This window comes from Geotrypetes seraphini, chromosome 1 (assembly GCF_902459505.1).
Source record: "Geotrypetes seraphini chromosome 1, aGeoSer1.1, whole genome shotgun sequence".
Classification (NCBI taxonomy): Eukaryota; Metazoa; Chordata; class Amphibia; order Gymnophiona; family Dermophiidae; genus Geotrypetes; species Geotrypetes seraphini.
The window spans coordinates 212,839,128-212,861,419 of NC_047084.1; the positions used below are offsets into that span (position 1 = coordinate 212,839,128).

Consider the following 22,292-nt stretch of genomic DNA (forward strand, 5'->3'; position numbering starts at 1 on the left):
AACATATGATATCATAACACATAAAAATCACATGTAGCATAAAATATGAAATAATAAATATAAATAATTAAAAAAAATATGTAATAATAAAAAAATGATCTCAACAAGATAGTAATCTCAAAAAAGATGATAACATACATACTCTGATAATAACAAACCAAATATGAAAGCCAATGTCGTAAGGATACTATAAGGTGACAAAATGTATATTTGAGAAACATTCAAACCACATATAGTAAAACCTTGGTTTGCAAGCATAATTCGTTCCGAAACCATGCTTGTAATCCAAAACACTCATGCATTAAAGTGAATTTCCCCATAAATAATGGAAACTCAGATGATTCGTTCCACAACCCAAAAACTTTAATACGAAATACTGTATGTACTTGTATTGCAAGATCTCACTCATTTAGAACAGTCACTACACTCCCGCAGCATCAGAGAGAGAAGAACCATCAGCTCAGTTGTGATGATGTGACGCATGTGTTGTATACTGTATGTACACTTCTACCTCGGTATTCACGGGGGTTAGGGGCAGAGCTGGGCTGCAAAATGTGAAAAATCACAAATAACTTTGTGCTGGCTCTGACCCACCCCCGGACCTTACCTGGTGGTCTCTGTCTCCGATCGCCTTCTTCCATGCGTGTTGCGTGTTTGCAGGGGCCAGTGCGGGTGCTTCGGTCTCCTCTTTCCCCGCTTCGGTGTAGGGCTGGGCAGAGCGAAGATCATTCCTCTCTGGGCTGGGCAGACTGTGCCGGCTTTACCTGGTGGTCTAGCGGGCTTTCAGGGCAGGAGTGATCTTCCTGCACTCCTGCCCCATGCAGATCGCCAATAGGAAATGACTGCCATGAGCTCCCGTAGTCTCTTGAGACTATAACAGGAGCTCACAGCAGCCATTTCCTATTGGCGATCTGCACGGGGCAGGAACGTATGAAGATCGCTCCTGTCCCTTAAGCCCGCTAGACCACCAGATAAGGCTGGGATGCTGGGGGGAAGGTGGGAGGGAAGCAGGGAAGGTCCGAAATGAAGCTTTTTTTCTTTCCCCCCCAAAATTGCAAATAACCAAATTTGCGGATGCTGAAACCGCAGATTCGGAGGGGGACGTGTACTCATATTGCAAGACCTTGCTTGTTTAGAACAGTTACTACACTCCTGCAGTGTCAGAGAGAAGAACTATTGGCTCAATTGTGTTGATGCGATGTGTGTATACTTCATGTACTTGTATTGCAAAACATTGCTTGTTTATCAAGTTAAAATTTAATAAAATGTTTTGCTTGTCTTGCAAAACGCTTGCATACCAAGTTACTTGCAATCCAAGGTTTTACTGTATAATGAACAATGCAATTGCATGGATAAGTGTATATAAATATAGATCAATATGGCCCCACTGTTTTAACTTATTGGATAAAACATGTGTATCCACAACTCTAAGGGGATACAAATGTATTTTATCATATGTAATAAATGATAAACAGATACAAGCAGCATGGAAGTGTATTACCCCCACAATTGTAACATGTTGAACAAGACAATTTAAATGACCGGTGTAGACGGGGTTATATATTGTTACTTTGTTGAAATCAAAATTGTGTGACAGAAACTCTGTGATTGAAACAATGTTTCAAATGAAACAATATTTCATGCATAAAACTTGTTACAAAATACATGTGGAGTAGAATGAATTATATTGACAAAAAATTGCAAATGTTTGAGGCAGCCCAAATTGAATTGTACAAACAGAAAAACAAAAGAACACAAGTTTGAGGCAGTCCCAAATATTATGAATTCTCGCTAATGCACACATAGTTTAGGTCCCAACTAAATAAAAATAAATAAAAAGGGGAAACGTAGTGATTTAGTGAGAAATTTTCCTGACGTCTAGAGCCACTCAATTAAGGAGACAGGAATTTTTAAAGTTGAAACCAACCCCCTCTTTTACAAAATTGTGATAGCAGTTTCTAGCGCGGGGAGCCGCGCTGAATGCCCCGCATTGCTCCCAGTGCTCATAGAGTTCCTATGAGCATTTGAAGCAGCACGAGGCATTCAGTGCAGCTCCCCATGCTAAAAACTGCTAGCGCAGTTTAATAAAAGGAGGCTTAAAGGCGCGCTAGCCAATTTAGCACGCGCTAAATGCTAATGCGTGCCAGCTAAATCGGCTATCGCACCTTAGCAAAAGGGAGTAGTGAATTTGTGTTTTGGGATTCAGTTCAGTTGCAACAATTTTTGATTTCTCAAGCGATAACGTAAGTACTGGTGATTAACATGAGGAGTGAAATATTGTCATACCCTAAGCTGTAAATGGACAAAAGGTCCATTTGATATTTCCTTATTTGTTTCCTTTAACTTTGGCCAGTTTTCTCATTAATGTGGGCTAGAAAGGAATTTTTTGTTAGATGTTTATAATTGAGAATTGATTTCATTTGTTTCCTTTTCTTTATTTTCCTCTGTGAAATGTATGGATGAAAATTGATTTAAAAAAAAAAAAAAAAAGAGAAACGATGGTTCAAAAAACTTATCCACTTAAAATCCACTAAAAAATGTAGTTCTGTTTTTATAAATAGTTTTTTTTTTTTAATTATTATTATTATTAACTAATTGCATATTTTTTCTATAAGTGCAGCCTTTATATTTTCTTGTTTCATTTGATCATTCTTTAGGTGCGGTTGGCCATCATGGAGACAACCTAGTAGAGAAAATTATTTCTGTACTCCCCAGATTTCCAGGTCACACAAATGATGTGATGGTTAATACAGTGGAGCTGACAGCACTTCATGTTGCTGATGGAAATTCTGATACTGTAGCACCTGGCTGCCTAGCACAACCAAAGTAAGATTCATAATTCTAGGAAAATATAGTTAGCAAAGTAGGTTACTGCATGAATATGTTATGATGAGATATGTAAATAACAGTGTGGTCAATATTCAAAGTGATTAGACCTTGCTTAAGGGGCTTGCTGCCGATATTCAACAGCATTTAACTGGGTACTGCTACTGAAAGTCAGCATCAGCTCAAACAGCCATTTTTGAAGTGGGACGGAGAGGGTTGTTCTGAGGGCAGCGTTGGGGAGGAGCTGGCAGCTAGGTGGGTACTGGCAATATTTAATGCTGGTACCCACAAAACTAAAGAACCAAATAGGACCACATAAACAGTGGTCTTAAGCTTACAGGTAGACGCCATAACAGTAGTGCAGCATTACTTTCTTGTGCACCCACGGGCAAGGTCCCATTCCCTTCATGATTCCTCCCCACCCCAAGCATGAATGCTGTCTTTTCCCAGCACTCTTCCCCAGAAGTACACACACTCTCGATAACATACCCCCCCCTTGCCACCTTCTCCTAATAGCGCACCACCTCCCCCCACCAGGGCCTACTTCCCTGGTATTCCAGTGGGGTTGGTGAACCAGGAGCAAACCCCACTTGGTCCTTTCTCTAGTGGCTCCAAGTATAAAATGGCTGCCACAAGTTCTAGTGGAAGTCTCACAGTAATATTGTTAGAGGCCAGCCTTCTATATATGGAACAGTTTTGCTAATTTAGCTGGTGAAAGTAGGCATTTAATAAAATGCTGACCACCTCCAGCTGAATATTGACCAAAATTTGTGTTTTTTTCCATATGTTAAATTTAAATTTAGATATAAACTTCACACCTGATTTTTAGTTACACTTCTAGCCTAACACTAGAATTAAAACTTGAGTTTAAATGCAGTGCAATACCAAATGGTGAAACAGTGTTTGGAATCACCCTGTGATTTGTTCAGTGTACTATATTTAACAGAGTAAGATCTCTCTAATCAGTGCTCAGCACAGTCTCACATGGGTGGTATGTGTATTTCTTTGAGACATGGGATGAAGAGTACAAATAGAACAAAATGTGCCAGATTGTACCTTAAGAAAACCCATATTCAAAGCTATATGATTACATTTATTAACAGCTAGATCTGGAAAGGCCCATCGGTCTCTTCCCCCCTCCCCCACCCTCATGTATCCCTACCAAAATCTCCTACCTTAGGTAACCATAAATAAAGACACTCACTACAACTTGGAAAAAATAGAGTTACAGCTCTGTTTATTATAACAACAAAATAACAGAATTATAAGCAACCATCAAGCTACCACACCACTACATATAAACAGCTTTTTGGCCCCTGTCAGCAAGGATCGGGGGGGGGGGGGTGGTAGGAGCCGCCCTTCCCCTTCTGGGTCACCAGCCAACCTGGGTCACCAGCCAACCTGGGACCCGCTTCCGAACCAGCTGCTCTTCTACGGATGAGCCCCAGCTTTTGGTAGCTTGAACCCCGCCATGAGCCCGAAATCCTTCTATGAGCTCCCCCCAAGAAACAGAGCTGCGACTACAGACCCCTACTCTCCAAACAAGCCTTACAATACACCGTAAAGTTCTCGAGAAACAAATCTAAACCCACATCTGAAAGATGAATGCCGTCCCTGGCGAACAAACCCCTGCAGGACACGTCCACCCACTCATGTCTAATGTGCACCCCCCCCCCCCCCAAGTCATCACCCATGCCCAATTTGTTTGTTCGCTTTCAACAAACTCTTGGTACATTTCTTGGACCCCAAACGATGAAGCCACGGGACAATATCCGACCACGCCAACCTCGTAGCAGGGAACCATGACATAATACACCTGCAAGTCTGAAGGCTATTCAAGTTGTATACATAAGGCTCCTCATTTAAAATAACAGTTGTAGGGGGATATGTGGCAGCAAAATGTGGCTTGGCTGGTAGCCTGGCTTCCCCTGAGGGGGTTTGGGCTGGTCTGGTTCTGTGGACTCCCCTCGGGCCGCATTGACAAGCTGCTTGCCTATGCAAGAGTCCACATTATTGTCACCCAAGTGTATAGCCAAGATGTCTGGGTGGTGAGAGCAGTTCTGCAGGTCGCGCATCAGGGGCAACAGCTGGCTCCAAATTCATACCCCGCTGTCCTCACCCCGAAACTCGAACTACTCGGTGAAACAGTCCAAGATGCAAACTGCCAGGCTGGACCGTCGCCCAATCGCTGGCCCAGTGAATAAATGAATGTCCCACGATCCACATCGTAAAGGAATAAGGGCCAGGTGGTGCTGGTTGCACACAAGTGGTAGGAGAGGTGTGCACGGCGGCGGCAGCCAGGGCACCACGGGTTTGTGGTGCCCTCCCCCTAAGGGCTTGGGGGCGTTGCTTCGGCTGTTGGCTGGAGTGGACGGATGGTAATCGTCACGGATGGAGCTGGGTGCTCCTGGTTTCGTGGGGGGTACTGCGGTTCGGTAGGGGCTGGGGGGCCCTGGTTCAGGTGCCGAGGGCCTCTGTTACCCCCTCGGTGTCTGCTAAGGATGGCCCTGCCACTGCACATGGGGCTGTTTTCTGGGTGCGTCAGTGACGAGTTGTGGTAGGACTGGGTGGTTTGGTGGATTCTTGGAGAGGGGAGACCAGGTGGTGCGTGGGCACGCTGGTGGCTGGAGGGTGTTGCGGGGTTGCTGTCATGGCACCTCGGATGAGTGGCACCCGCTTGTTGGTTCTCATGCTTCGGACCATGAGCTGGCATGTGGTTTGGTCTGGTAGTGGAGGATCAGGTGGTCCTGTTTTGGGGGGGATTGTACAGTATGAGAGTCTGCGGAATGTTGGGTGCGGTCCAGGTACCTTGGTCTGCGACCCCTTTTCCTCCTCCCCCTCCTTTGGCCAGCGTGCTGTTGAATGTGGTGCTGTTTTGTGGTTTCATCAGGTTGGCAGGGTGGGGGTGGTCCTGCAGTGTCTTGCATTACGTCTGGGTAGATCTGTTGGTTATATGATGGTGGGGTCCCGTCACGAGTTTGTGGCCACCCCCCTTTTTTGTTTGGGAGGTATACAGTGGACCTGGGGTAGTATTTGGTTGCACCATAGGGTTGGATCAGGGTGGTTTGGTGTGTGCCCTGGTGGGCTGTGTCGGGAGGAGGCGCTGTTTTGAATTTGTCAAGTGGGGGACGGTTCCTTCAGGGAGTCCTGGGGTAGGACTTGTGTGCTGGATTTGGAACCGGGCAAGGGCATGGTATTCCTTGCCGGCCCTCTGGTGTTCTGGGTTGCGGCCTGCCCGATGGGGTAGGTCCTGGGGTTTTTGGGGTTGGGCATGGATGTCAGTTGGCCCGGAGTGGGGGCCTTGGTGGGCTCCTTCTTGGCAGCTACCTTGGGGTAGGATAGCAGGGTGTTCCATTCTTCTGACAGTGGGGCAGGTTTGCCTGTAGGGTGACATGAGTTCCGGTGAGGGTTTTCCGCGGAGTGTGGATAGGTTTGCGGCGGTTCAAGTTCGGGGTGCTACAGCTGGCCTTGTCCTGAGGGTAGGGGATGCTTTTGGCCATTCTGATGCCCGTTCTTGTGGATCTGTGTTCCTTCCGGGCCCATGGGATGCGTGGTGTCCAGGGGTCATGCCTAGGATTCGGTGGCAGACGTGGGTGGTGATCTCCCGGTAGGAAGCTTGAGTTGGGTGAGCTTGCCTGCTGTCGGTGGCGTATTTGGCTGCACCCTTCTGGTGGGGATGACGGCCTCGTGGTTGCTTAGTTGCAGGACTGGGTGGGGGCATTTCTGTGCCTCGAGCGCATGGGGCTGCAGCTTTGTTTTTTGGGTGGGGGGCCTGTAGTTTACAGGCCTGTGGTGGTGATCCCAAGCTACAAACTTTGGCTCATCAGAAGATGAGCGGTTATGTGGTAGTGTGATCAGCAAAGGGGTGACGTCACGGGTCATGTGACCCAGCATGGGAGGGGGGGAATGGATGTACATGCCTTACCCCTGCAGGCTCATCCGGGGATGAGCCATTAGGGGGAAGTGAGCTCAGGGGAGCTAATGGGCTTTTAGGCACGTGTCACGGAAAAGGGGCATGGAGGTCTATGCCACCCCCTAGACTCTTGCTCACATGGCGGGGTCAGGTGGAATTTAATTTTGATTTGTCAAATTGCAATGTTTTTGTAGCTCAGGAGGTGACGCAATTGTTAATTGCTTATTTAATTGTTGTCCCAATAAACAAAGCTGCGGCCTCGTTATTACCATCAATAAAGAGTCTGTGGTTTATTTATGGTTGTCATTATTGTGGAGGTTATATGGGATCTGATAAACAGGAAAGCATGGAGATTTGGTGTACAAGAAGGTAAGGGGGTGATGGGTGAGGTGGGGCGACAACTGGGCCATTCCAGTTCCATATGTTATAGGTTTTCATTTTTCAAGGCTAAACACTCTCCCCGAGGATTGAATCAGTTAAGCCAATTAGATTGCCCTTTAGAAAATCCATCAAAGCATTGTATGTATAAATAAAAGTATAAGCATGAGCTGAAAGATGAAGAAAAGGAAAACAGATCAGGAACTACATTTCATGCAGAGCAGGAAAAGAGGAGGGTTAGGACTATAAACCAGGCATGGACATTTATTTAAAAATACTGACGTGGAAGCCCAGATGTTTTCCACGTATTAACAAAGGTGGAAAGAAGAGGAAACGAGCCGACATAGCTAAAAGGTGAAGTGAAAGAGGCTATTAGAGCAAAAAAATGCATCATTTAAATGAAGAAAATAGGAAGAGACATAAGCACTGACAAGTTAGATGCCTAACAAAGAGTCCCCATTTCGCCTTCTTTCTGGTTGCATCAGGGTTTTAAAGTCACTTCACGATTTTCTGATTCAGCCAGAGAGAAGGCAAAACGGGGAGTCCTTAAGAACATAAGAATAGCCTTACTGGGTCAGACCAATGGTCCAGCAAGCCCAGTAGCCCATTCTCACGGTAGCCAATCCAGGTCACTAGTACCTGGCCAAAACCCAAAGAGTAGCAACATTCCATGCTACCAATCCAGGGCAAGCAGAGGCTTCCCCCATGTCTTAAAAACAGACTTTTCCTCCAGGAATTTGTCCAAACCTTACTTAAAACCTGCTAGTTTATCAACTTTTACCACCACTTCTGGCAATATGTTCCAGAGCATAACTATTCTCTGAGTGAAAAAATATTTCTTCCTATTGGTTTTAAAATTATTTCCCTGTAACTTCATTGAGTGTCCCCTAGTCCCTTTTTAATTATTGATGGAGTGAAAAATCGATCCACTTGTACCCATTCTACTCCACTCAGGATTTTGTAGACTTCAATCATATCTCCCCTCAGCCTTCTCTTTTCCAAGCTGAAGAGCCCTAACCTTTTTATTATTTTCTCATACGAGAGGAGTACCATCCCCTTTATCATCTTGGTCGATCTTCTGTGAACCTTTTCTAGTGCTGCTATATCTTTCATATATCTAACATAACAATAAGCTTATATACTGCAGGGCCATGAAGTTCTATATGGTTTACAAAAGATAGGATGTACAATTAAATTAAATACCCAAATGATTAGAAAATAAGTCTGTAAAAATCTATGTGGTTTGCAATATCCATGTAAATTCAAACTAATTACCCATATATTTAGAAAACAAGTATGTCTTTAAATGTCTCCCAAATTCCACATAGGAATTGGAAGACATGATCAAATGTTTCAAATCCTTGCTCCATAATGTCACCTAGTATGACAAAAGGTGTTGATTTTTTTTTTTTTAAGTTTACAACCTTTAACAGGCGGAGAGACGAAATTCAAATGCGAACTTGTCCTGTGTTTATTAGTTGCAAAGGAAAAAGATCAAATAAGTATTTAAGAACATAAGAATTGCCACTGCTGGGTCAGACCAGTGGTCCATCCTGCCCAACAGTCCACTCCCGTGGTGGCCCCCAGGTCAAAGACAAGTGCTCTAAATGAGTCCAGCTTCACCTGCGTACATCCCAGTTTAGCAGGAACTTGTCCAGCTTAGTCTTGAAACCCTGGAGGGTGTTTTCTCCTACAACAGACTCCGGAAGAGCGTTCCATCTCTCCACCACTCTCTGGGTGAAGAAGAACTTCCTTATGTTTGTACGGAATCTATCCCCTTTCAACTTTAGAGTGACCTCTCATTCTCCCTACCTTGGAGAGTGTGAACAGTCTGTCTTTATCTACTAAGTCTATTCCCTTCAGTATTTTGAATGTTTCAATCATGTCCCCTCTCAGTCTCCTCTTTTCAAGGGAGAAGAGGCCCAGTTTTCTCCATTCTCTCACTGTAGAGCAACTCCTCCAGCCCCTTAACCATTTTAGTCGTTCTTCTCTGGACCCTTTCGAGTAGTACTGTGTCCTTTTTCATGTATGGCGACCATTGCTGGACACAGTACTCCAGGTGAGGGTGCACCATGGCCCAGTACAGTAGCATGATAACCTTCTCCGATCTGTTCATAATCCCCTTCTTTGTCATTCCTAACATTCTGTTCGACCTTTATGCCGCTGCAGCACATTGTGCAGACGGCTTCATCGACTTGTCGATCAGAACTCCCAAGTCTCTTTTCTGGGAGGTCTCTCCAAGTAGTGCTCCAGACATCCTGTATTCGTGCATGAGATTTTTGTTACCTACATGCATCACTTTACACTTATCCACGTTGAACCTCATCTGCCATGTTGATGCCCATTCTTCGAGCCTGATTATGTCACGTTGCAGATCTTCGCAATCCCCCTGCGTCTTCACTACTCTGAATAACTTTGTATCGTCCGCAAATTTAATCACCTCACTCGTCGTACCAATATCCAGATCGTTTATAAAGATGTTAAGAGCACGGGTCCAAGCACCGAGCCCTGCAGAACCCCGCTGGTGACACTCTTCCAGTACGAGTATTGTCCATTTAACCCCACTCTCTGTTTCCTGTGCTTCAGCCAGTTTTTAATCCACGTGAGTATTTCACCCTCGATTCCATGGCTCGCAATTTTCCAAACTAGTCGTTCATGTGGAACCTTGTCAAATGCCTTCTGAAAACCCAGATATACAATGTCGACCGGGTCACCCTTGTCTATCTGCCTGTTTACTCCCTCGAAGAAGTGCAGCAAGTTCATCAGGCAAGATCTGCCTTTGCTGAAACCGTGCTGGCTGGTCTTCACTAAACCATATCCGTCAAGGTGATCAATGATGCGGTCCTTTTTCAGCGCCTCTACCATCTTTCCCGGTACCGAGGTCAGACTCACCGATCCGTAGTTTCCCGGATCTTCCCTCGAACCTTTTTTGAAGATCGCCGTAACATTCGCCACCTTCCTGTCATCCGGAATCATTCCCAATTTGATTGACAGATTGGCTATCAATTGAAGCAGTTTAGCTATAGTCCCTTTCAGTTCCTTGATGACCCTTGGATGGATGCCTTCCGGTCCCGGGTATTTATCGCTCTTAAGCCTATCAATCTGCCTGCATACCTCTTCTAGACTGACCATCAACCCTGTCAATTTCCCATCTTCATTTCCAGCATATAGCCTGTTGAGTTCCGGTATGCTGTGTTATCCTCTTCGGTAAATACAGACGCAAAAAATGTGTTCAGGTTGTCTGCGATTTCTTTGTCCTCCATTAGCACTCCCTTTATTCCATGGTCATCCAACGGTCCCACCGCTTCCTTCATGGGTCATTTCTCCTTAATATATTGAAAGAACGGCTTGAAGTTTTTCGCCTCTTTGGTTATTTTTTCCTCATAGCCTCTTTTGGCCCCTTTTACCGCCTTATGGCACCTGCGTTGGTCTTGTTTGTGCTTATTCCAGTTTTTGTCCATTTATGAACTTTTCCATTCCTTAAACAAAATAACCTTAAAACAGAAACAACCAAATTTGAACTTCACCTCCGCTTCCACCGGCAACCAATGCAATTTTTGAAAAAAAAGGTGTGTTATAGTCATATTTCTTCAGCCCAAAAATCAGTCTGACCGCCACATTTTGAACCATACGTAGTCGGTGCATATTTCCCTGAGATATTGCCAAATAGGCAATATTACAGTAATCAAGCTGAATGAGTATGAGGGAATGCACCAAAAGTCTAAACGATGAAACATAAAAATAAGCCCTAATGGATCAAAGCTTCCCGAGGGTAAACAAGCCCTTTCTAACCAAAGGGTCCACCTGGTTCTTCATAGTCAAACCCTGATCCAGTATTATACCCAATATCTTAATGGTTGATTGAACAGGGTAGCTATGTTTGTTTATGATCAAAGATGTATCGGTATCAAGTGGGTGTGGAGAAGGCACAAAAAACTTTGTTTTTTCTAAGTTAAGCTTTAATTTGAATTCAATCATCCACTGTTCCTTTAGTCCTAATAGTTCTGTTTCTGTAAGAACTACTTCTGAAAGAGTTAGCAAATGGGATAATGATCGTAAAATCATCCACGTAACTAAACAATTTTATCCCCAAATGAGGCAATCGAGCACCCAGAGAGACAAAATAATCAACCAGAATTTATCAATAACCTGCTTATTCCCTATAGTTCATCTAAGTCTTTAAGATCTGTGTCTAAAAATTTGCTATCTGTCCCATCTTTGAAGTTTATTAATACAATGAGGTCAACCATTTTTTTCTGTCACTGCGCCATCTCTTTGGAACAATATTCCTGTCTACTTACGGGAAGAGTTAAATCTTAATAATTTTAAAACAAAACTAAAAACATTTCTTTTCCTTGATGCTTTCGAGACCTAAATGCCCTTTTTTAGGGCTACGTAGTTTTAATTAATTATTATTATTTTTTAATTTAGTTTTTTGTTGTTTTTTTTACACCCTCCCTTTTGTTCTTTCCCTATATGTTCTCTTTCTTACTTGATAAATTATAGTTCTGTCCTTCCTTCCTCCCTCTTGTTTCTGTTTGTCTTTTGAATTAGTTTTATGTTTTGAATTATGACTGTTGTTTCTAAAAGATGTATAGTCACCCCATATATGTTTTTAACATAATGTTCACCGCCTAGAAGGTTGATTGGGCAGTTTATAAAATTTCTGAATAAACTTGAAACTTGACATATAGGCATTAAAAAGCAGTGGGAACAGTGGCGAGCCCTGAGGAACACCAGATGAATTATTCCAGATTCCTGAAAATTCATCATTGAAACGAACCTGTTAAGTACGAAGGGAAAGAAAGCCCAAAACAATTCCAGTACCTCTCCTCCAATACCAGTTGCATCCAAGCATTCCAACAACTTCTCTTGGTCATCCAAGTTGAAAGCGGAGCTCATATCAAATTGCATAATCAAGGCATTAAGACGTTTGTTAAACAAATTGCTTAGATTGTCTAGAATAGCAGCAATTACTGTTTCAGTGCTAAACAGAGGTCTAAAACCTCACTGAGATCTATGTAAGAGAAAAAAAATGATCAAGATATTCCAATAATTGAGAGTGAACCAAACCTTCTATTATTTTCACAAAAAATGGAATGCTAGGTCTATGTAATGTATTGGTCTATGTAATGCTATGGTCTATAGTTTGTATTGGTCTATGTAATTCTATTGGTCTATAGTTTGTAGTCAATTCAAGCGATTCTTTACAATTTTTAGGAATTGGAGTAATTAAAATGTGGCCTTTGTTAATAGGAAATTTCCCATTCTTTAGAATATGGGTCAGATAATTCATCAATTTCAGTTTAAAATCTATTGGGGCAACCGTCATGATTTCCGATGGGCAAGAGTCCAGAATGCAATACTCCAGATGAGGTCATACCATGGAGTGATACAGAGGTATTATAATATATTTAGTCTTGTTAACCATCCCTTTTTAGCCAAATGCGAACATGAAAGGGATTTGGGGGTGCTGATAGACAGAACCCTAAAACCATCGGCTCAATGTGCCGCGGCAGCGAAGAAAGCAAATAGGATGTTAGGCATGATTAAGAAGGGGATCACGAGTAGGTCGGAAGATGTTATAATGCCACTTTACAGAACAATGGTCAGACCACACTTAGAATACTGTGTCCAACACTGGTCTCCATACCTTAAGAAGGATAAAATTCTGTTGGAGAGGGTACAGGCGAGCCACAAAACTAGTCAAAGGCATGGAGAATTTAAGCTACATGGAACGCCTCGGAAAACTGGAACTGTTCACCCTCGAAAAGAGAAGACTGCGTGGGGATCTAATAGAGACTTTTAAAATATTAAAGGGATTTGATCAAATTGACCAGGAAGCAGCATTACTGACATTTTCAGATGTGACGCGGACAAGAGGTCATAGCCTAAAACTGAATGGCAGCAGGTTCAGGACAAATGTCAGGAAGTTCTGTTTCACACAAAGAGTGTTGGGCGCTTGAAATGCTCTCCCGGAGGAGGTGGTGGCAGAAAATACTGTGCTGGGTTTCAAACGCATGTTGGATGCACACCTTCTTGCAGATCATATTGAGGGATACGGGAAAACCGGGTCTCCAAAAAGGAGCACCTAAATGGGCCTCCGCGTGTGCGGATCGCCGGACTAGATGGACCTTGGTCTGATCCGGTGAAGGCGTTTCTTATGTTCTTATGTTTTAATAATTCCTAGCATCTTGTTTGCTTTTTTGGCCGTCGCTACACATTGGATGGAAAGTTTCATCGTATTGTTTACAATGACACTCAGACTCCTTTCTTGGGCGCTAATCCCCAAGGTGAACCCTAGCATCCAGTATCTGTGATTTGGGTTATTTTTCCCAATATGCATCATTTTGCATTTGTCCACATTAAATTTCATCTGCCACTTGAATGCCCAGTCTTCCAGTTTCCTAAGGTCTGCCTGCAATGTTTCATAATCCGCATGTGTTTTAACAACTTTGAACAGTTTAGTGTCATCTGCTAATTTAATCACCTCACTCGTTCCAATTTCCAGATCGTATATAAATAAGTGAAATAGCACTGGTCCCAGTACAGATCCCTGCGGCACTCCACTGTTTACTGTCCTCCATTGAAAAAAAATGACCATTTAACCCTACCCTCTGTTTCTATCTGATAACCAATTCCTAATCCACAACTGAACTTTGCCTCCTATCCCATGACTAATTTTCTCAGGAGCCTCTTATGAGGAACTTTGTCAAAAGCTTTCTGAAAATCTAGATACACCATATCAGCCGGCTCACCTTTATACACATGTCTTCACACCTTCAAAGAAGTCGAGCAAATTGGTTAGGCGAGATCTCCCTCAGCTGCCTGAACCCATGCTGACTCTGTCTCATTAAATCATGTTTGTCTACGTGTTCCACAATTTTATTTTTTACAATTGTTTCTACCATTTTGCCCAGTATTGAAGTCAGGCTTCCCGGGTCTCCCCTGGAACCCTTTTTAAAAATCGGCGTCATATTGGCCACCCTCCAATCTTCAGGTACTACAGATGATTTTTGCAACAGGTTACAGATCACTAACAGCAGGTCAGCAATTTCATGTTTGAGTTCCTTTAGTACCCTGGGATATATACCATCCAGTCCAGGTGATTTATCACTTTTTAACATGTTGATTTGGCTTAGTACATCTTCCAGATTCACAGAGAGTTCTTTCAATTCCTCCACATCATCACCCTTGAATACTATTTCCAGTTCGGGTAGATCTCGTACATCTTCTTCCGTAAAGACCGAAGCAAAGAATTCCTCCTTGTTGGGCGAAGTTGGATTAAGCATGCAGCAGGCATATTTAAAGAATATTGAAAGTCTTGGACATTGAAGTTATAGTGACATGCAGCTAAGTCCAAATTTTGTTCACTCTGTTTTTGATGCTTTATGAGTGGCAGCTCTCCTATGATTAATGATGTGAATCTTGAAAAAAGTGGAAGAACACTGAATATTGAAGGCATCTCTGTTTATCTTTTATATATTTTTGTGAATATTGCATGTGAGTAAAGTTTTTTTTTTTTTACCAAGGAAGATTAGCTGAGGTCTTTTTCTCCACTCTATTGAACTTTTGCTATTGAATTTTGTGATTAGTAGGGGTGATTGGATGCAGTGATAACAAAGGAGAGTGCTAGGTGGCTTAATAGCAAACACAGATTGATTATATAAGTGAGCAGGCTTTCCCCAGGTTTCCTCCCAGCCTGTTTCCTCTACTGCCTTTTTTGGACTTGAAGTTTCCCACATCTTAAAGACATATCGCCATCTTCTAATTTTCACAGATTTAAAGAGATCACTGACAGGATTTGGCTTGCTACTTTTGCTTTCAGATAAGGGCACACCAGTGCTGAATCACGATCTAGATCTATATAGGTAGATAGATATAGATATACAAACACACACACACCTTGGTTTGTGAGCATAATTCATTCCAGAAGCATGCTTGTAATCCAAAGCACTCGTATACTAAAGCAAATTTCCCCACAGAAAATGATTTGTTCCACAACCCAAAAACTTTAATACAAAATACTCCGAAAACGTGCTTGTAAACCAAAACACTTGTATATCAAAGCAAATTTCCCCATAAGAAATAATGGAAACTCAGACGATTCATTCCACAACCCAAAAATTTTAATACAAAATACTATACGTACTTGTATTGCAAGACTTTGCTCATTTAGAACAGTCACTACACTCCTGCAAGGTCAGAGAGAGAAGAACCATTGGCTCAGTTCTGATGTTGTGATGTGTGTATACTGTATGTACTTGTATTGCAAAACATTGCTTGTATCGCAAGTTAAAAATTTTTAAAAAAAATGTTTTGCTTGTCCTTGTGGACTAACTGAAGTACCTCTGCAGGGGAGCAATGCTTGGAAACTTTTTCTAGATGTTTTTGAGATCTACAAAAGCTTCTCCATCCCAATGCCATTACTTATTTGTGTAGGTTATCTATCTGTCTATGGCAATGATCTCAAAGTCCCTCCTTGAGGGCCGCAATCCAGTCAGGTTTTCAGGATTTCCCCAATGAATATGCATTGAAAGCAGTGCATGCACATAGATCTCATGCATATTCATTGGGGAAATCCTGAAAACCCGATTGGATTGCAGCCCTCAAGGAGGGACTTTGAGACCCCTGGTCTATGGAGAACAACTCTTATGTCTAAGTAACTTGTTTTTCTTCAAGACTTGTTTTGAGTGGAGAAGTAGCTTTGTTGTTAAAGCAGTGGGATGAGAACTATGGAAGCCAGGGTTAAAATCTCTCTACTCCTTGGAGTCGATACAGAAAGCTATGTGGTAGAACCACTGATTGAATGTCTTCTACTATGAGCTTTGTGCAAAACAATTTTAGTTATTCATTCATTCACTTTTCTATACCGTTCTCCCACAGGAGCTCAGAAGGATTTACATTAATATATTCAGGTATGCAAGCATTTTTCCTTATCTTTCCCGGCGGGCTCACAATTTATCTAATGTACCTGGGGAAGTCTGAAAAAGATGGCAAAATAAAGTTGACAAAGCACTGTAAAAATATAATATGACAAAACATGGTATGGTGAGACATAGTATGGCTAACATAGTATGATATGACTAGCAAAATGGTTAGACAAGCATGCATGACAAAACATAGCATGGAAGACATGGAATGACAACATTGTGTGACAACTATGGTATGAGCTTCTTGCTCTTCGGTGCCGTTTTGTGCTAGTCCGGAAAAGGCTTCCAGCATCACCCCCAAGTTTATTTTCAATGTGTCCAGCCATCTGATTGCAGGTCGCCCTCTTTGCCTGGTTCCTTTGATCTTCCCAAACATGATATCCTTCTCCAGTGATCTCTCTCTTCTGATGGTGTAACCAAAATAAGACAGTCATAATGTCATCATTTGGGCTTTCAGTGACATAGCCTGTTTGATCTTTTCCAGAATTGATTTGTTAGTTCTTGTGGCAGTCCACAGCACACCTAAAATTCTTCTCCAGCATCAAAGCTCAAATGAGTCAATCTTCTTTGTGTCTTGTTTCCGTAGTGTCAAGCTTTCGCATCCTTAATTGATGATTGAGAAAATGAGTGTGTGGACAAGTTTGATCTTCATTTGGTGTGTTATTTCCTTGCCTTTGAATACTTTGTCGAGAGCCTTCATTTAAGAGCGACCAAGTGCTATTCTGCAGAGTATTGCTTCCCTGCTAGTTGCTTCTTTGTTTATGAAAAAGCCCTGGAGATGGAAATCCTTTACAACTTCTATTCTATCACCTTGAAGCTCAAAATCTTCATCATTTCCTGTTCACCAAAATACATTGGTGCTGGAGTTTAAATATTCCCTGGTCTATATAAATTTTTGCAGAATTGTCTGACCTTCTCTTTCATTATTTGGGAAATGTGTTTAAATTTTCCATCTTGTTGACTATACAATGCATTTGAACCGTACACACTAACAGGTTCCTGAATGCTGAACATTTTGTTACCTCTGCATCACTAAGCCACATATGTAAATGAGAGCTACCAGTGCTCATTAAGTGTATGAACAGTGCACACAAACTTAATTATACAACAGACTATAAATTAGCTGTGAAATTAAACAGCAGAAGTGGCCTATTGCCTAGAACAGGGGTAGGCAATTCCGGTTCTCGAGAGCCACAGGCAGATCAGGTTTTCAGGATATCCATGATAAATATGCCTGAGATGGGTTTACATCTCAAGGAGGCAGTGCATACAAATCTATCTCATAATATTCATTGTTGATATCCTGAAAACCTGACCTGCCTGTGGCTCTCGAGGACCGGAATTGCCTACCCCTGGCCTAGAACAATGAGTTACAAATCAGAAAAGTTACAGTTCAAATGCTATTTCTACCACTGGCACTCTGTGACTTTGGGCAAGTTTCTTGATCTGCAATGCCATCAGGTAGCCACTTAACTGTGATGTCTTTGGAGAAGGAATAGTTACCGTTATTGAGCAGTGTTATGTAAATTCAGCAGCACCATAAAAACAGTAAGCATGGCAGATTTCTTTAGGCACTCCTATTAGAACTGATATTCAGGAAAATTTAAAAACATAAATCACCTCAGCAGCATGGATGCTTTTCTGCCTAAAGCAAACTACTAGTTGGCAGCAACTAAGCTGTCTAGACCAGGGGTACCCACACTTTTTGTGCTTGCGAGCTACTTTTAAAATGACCAAGTCAAAATGATCTACCAACAATAAAATTTTAAAAAACACAAAGCACACTGTATGCAGACAAAATGTTAATTATCATTTATATTCCGGGGTTTTTTTTCAACTACCCTTTCATCCTTCATCTCTCCCTCCTTCCCCACCACCCCAGAGTCTACCATCTATCCCTTTCTCTTCGCAATTACTCTCCTATCCAGTATCTCTATCCCCCTCCACACCATCCCTTGTGTCCAGCTTCTTCCCTCCCTAAATCCCATTGTCCACCATCTCTCTCCCTCTCCTCTGATTTTAGACCCATTATTTCTTCCCCCCAAAGTCTGGCATATGCATGTCCCTCCCTTCCTCTCTGTATTTCTACACCAGGGACCCCTCCCCTGAAGGCCTGCACCGTCCCTCCTGAAGTCCTGCACCCAACCCCTGAAGGCCTGCCTGTCTCCCCACAAAGGCCTGTCCCCCCTCCCCCCCTTAGGGCTCATTTTACAAAGCCACACTAGCGGTTTTAACGCACGCACCAGATTAGCGCGCGCTATAGCACACGATAGCCAGAAATCTACCGCCTGCTCCAAAGGAGGCAGTAGCGGATAGCGCGTGCAGCAATTCCGCGAGTTAAGGCCCTAGCGCGGCTTTGTAAAAGGAACCCTTAAACTCTAAAACTTCCTGCAAACACAATGATATAAATGTAATATCTCCTCCTATTCAAGTAGCAGTTATAATGTATATCCATACACAAAATAATGTCAATTAAAAAAATTCCATTCAGTTGCTACATTAAGATCTTCTAGCTCAACAGTGCCTAAAGTAAAGATCCAAATCAAGGAGTCTTGAAAAAAAAAAAAAGATGTCGATCACTCAGCAAGTGGACTATCCAAATTGCATTTTATTAATTAACAGTCAACAGGTAGACTCGACATAGACATTGTTTCAGCAATTCTGCCTTTGTCAAAAGTCTCCAAACGCAGAAGTATAGCACTGCTGACAAAGGCTGCAGTTGAGAATGGCAGAAGAATCAAGAAGTCCAAGTAAAAATCCTCTGGTGACTGGGTTGAAACTTGATAGTCATGGTTCACTCTCTCTCAAAAATCTATATATATATTCCTTCTTCTCATGGTAAAAAGAACCAGTACCAACTATCAAAAGAATGATCTTTTTAAATTCTATGACTAACCAAAAGCTCAGGTCATTTTTTTAGCCTTGGCACGATGTCTGTATTCAATCAGTTTGGTCTTAAGGGCTCTTGAAGTGTGCTTCACATAGTATAAATTGCAGGGATATATCAGAAATTATACTAGATTTACAGACTGGCACATGTTTTTTGTTTTACATATATTTTGTTTTATGGTCAAAGATAAACATTGATTCCTTCAACATGGAACACATGGATTAAAATTGACACTTATGAGATACCTGCAGCTATTTTTGAGAGTCAGTGAGCCAGAAAGAAGTATGTGTACTTACCTTGTATGCAGCGAAATGGACATCTGTCAGAATATTTGTATTATTTATCCTTATATTACACTTTGGGATAATTACACTGCTGATCCTCGTGTTCCTTTTAAGGATTCACATAGGTCTGGTTAGCACATACTTCAGCAGACTTGCACCAAACATGAATATTGTCACCAATTCAATGTTTGTAGAATTGAGGTCCAATAGTTCCACTTTAGGAACCGCCCACAAAGAAAGGTAAAACAAAAATATGAACATGTGTTGGACTTTATTAGAAAGCTAAATAAGCATTTTCTTTGGCATAATCTTTAAAAGAATGAATGATACAGCACATTGATAAGATTTTAAATGAATGATTAGAATGAAGAGTGTTTGATTTTTCAAAATACTGTGTTTTTCGCTCCATAAGGCACACTTTTTTTCCACCCAAAAGTGGGTGGAATTCTCGTTGCGTCTTATGAAGCGAAGGTACAAATTTTGTTACCCTCCCCCCCGTACCACTGTAAAATCTGCCCGCCGCCGCAGCACCACCTTTCTAAACCCACCCACCTGCTGCTGCCACACTACCTTTTTTTAACCCCCCCCATCCATCCGTCCTGTCATTGCCGTTCCCCCTTTTTTAGCTGGTGGTCCAGCGCCCTCGTCTTATTTCCCAGCCAGCAGTGAAACAGATCAGCAGCGCAGATGTCAGGAATAAGCTTTATGCTCTCCCGCTCGGACCCACTCTGCTTTCCGAATGGCTGCCGTAGGTTCTCGTGGGACTCACAAGAACTTACGGCAGCCATTCAGAATGCGGTGTGGTGCCGAGCGGGAGAGAGTAAAGCTTGCTACTGCCATCCGCGCTGCTGATTTGTTTCGCTGCTGGCTGGGAAATGAGCCCAGAAGAGCGAAGGCTGCTGCGGCAGGTAGGAAGGGAGAGAAGCCAGCTGGAGCTGCTGGGCAGAATTAAAAAAGGTACGGGGGGAAGGCTTGCCTGGGGCTGGTTGACTGGCCTGGGGCTGGCTGGCTGGTTGGCCTGGAGCTGGCGGGCTGGCTGTCCTGAGGATGGCTGGATGGTTTGGGGCTGGCTGGCTGGCTGTCCTGGGGCTGGATGGATGGTTTAGGGCTGGCTAGCTGGTTGGCTTTGAGCTGGCTGGCTAGTTTGGGGCTGGCTGGTTGGCCTGGTGCTGGCTGGCTGGCTGTCCTGGAGCTGGCTGGATGGTTTGGGGCTGGTTGGCTTGGAGCTGGCTGGCTATCCTGGGACTGGCTGGATGGTTTGGGACTGGCTGGCTAGTTGGCCTGCAGCTGGCTGGCTGGCTGGCTGACTGGCTTGAGGCTGGCTGGCTGGATTGGGGCTGGCTGGCTGGCTTGGGGCTGGCTGGCTGGCCTGGGGCTGGCTGGATGGCTTGGTGCTGGCTGGCTGGCTTGGCACTGGCTTGGGGCTGGCTGGCGGGCTAGCTTTGGGTGGGCTGGTGGGCTGGCTGGGGGCAGGCTGGCTTGGGGCTGCCTACCATTAGACGTGCCCTGTACCCTGTCCCGGCCTACCACTAGACCACCATAGAGGGGACAGGGTACAGGGCACACCATTTGGTTCAGAATTTTTTTTTCTTGGTTTTTCCTCCTCTAGAGGTGGGTGCGTCTTATGGTCAGGTGCATCTTATGGAGTGAAAAATGTGGTAATTATTAAGTTGTGAAACAACTGTACTCTTGGCCATTTTTGAAACAATGAGCAAGTTGGCAATGGAACGATAATTGAATAGTAAGGAAAAACTCAACAAAGTATCTTTAACACATGGACAATAATGGCATGTTTTCAAGGCATGGTTTGAGCCACTCTAAAGTCTAGGAATCATCATTTGATATAAGAAATGGGAAAGACAGATCTTAATTTGTTTAATTAATTTGTATGGTGTTGGGTCATGATGCGCAGTTGTGAGATAAATAGGGATTTCAGTATCTTTGACACCATTGTAGAAGAGGGAATATTTGAATAACAGAAAGAGCCTGTTAGGGACCTATAGTTGGATGATAATTCATAAGAGGGAATAGGTGCTGTTGATGGTAGAGAGACAAGGATGATTGTAGATTGTAAATTTTATCTGAGAAATAGTATGCTAGCCTTTTGAACTGTGATGGATGTGGGATCTTGAGATTTTCAGATAGTCAGTGAGATTTCAATTCGTTCAGAGTAGTAATCTTTTTTAGCCTTCACAATACATTTTTATAAGCAGTTGCTAAGTTTTTATATGAAATATGTTTAGTATTTTTGATTTTGCACTACCTGTACTCCCAATGATGAAACTGCCTTTAGCAAGAGTAGTTTGATCAGTAAACTCTAGAACAAAAACAAACAGAAAAGTTGAGAGTATGAATTCTTGCTTCATTCCTTGCAGTAACTGCTCTGACACTCATAGGAATTCTATGAGCATCAGAGCAGTTACCGCTACTGCCGGTGCTAAAACCTGCACTATGCATTAGTAAAAGAGAGTGTATATTTTTGTACAAACATGTTTACTAGGTTAAAACCTTTATTATTGTACCCAAATAGTAGAGTAATCTCTCTGATATTCTTCTCCTTAGTTTTAGAATACTATACACAGTTTTGTTTTTGACAGCTGGAATATATCTTATTCATGTAAAGATAAGAATGTAAAATGTCTTGCATTGCAGATTCTGAAATATGTATATTTTTTTTCTTAAATTCTTTCTGGGTTTGAAAGCCAATGATTTTGCTACATTTCTGGTAAATCTGAGCTAGACTAAGGCATTCTAAGGGTAAATGTGGGTCGGACAGGTTTGTTTCCTGCACATTTACAAGCTGCAAGGCTGCTAGAAACATGCTGATCTAAAGATATCACTGTTTCGTGGGTTTGGCATGGTTTAAACTTATTTATAATGCTGGTTGACTTCGGTTGACAGATGCCTACTTTGTCTAAATGCATCCCATCTGTATAGAAATGGAGAGATAGATAAGGAATAGTTTTCTGTATTATAAAGTTTAAGAAATCTTTTCCGATCATGGTTTTCATCTTGCATGCATTTTTCCAAGGTCATTCAGTCACATTCTTATAACAGTAAATGTATTT

The 22,292-nt window shown here is 42.6% G+C and overlaps 1 protein-coding gene across 2 annotated transcripts in view; it reads left to right on the forward strand.

The window, feature by feature from the left end:
- The window catches only part of SCFD2 (sec1 family domain containing 2), a 622,955-nt gene that overhangs the window by 6,552 nt on the left and 594,111 nt on the right, over positions 1–22,292 (forward strand). For both annotated transcript variants that reach the window (XM_033945427.1, XM_033945418.1), the window contains exon 2: positions 2,658–2,826. In XM_033945427.1, the coding sequence (XP_033801318.1) occupies positions 2,658–2,826 (169 nt within the window). The remainder of the gene's footprint in view (positions 1–2,657; positions 2,827–22,292) is intronic.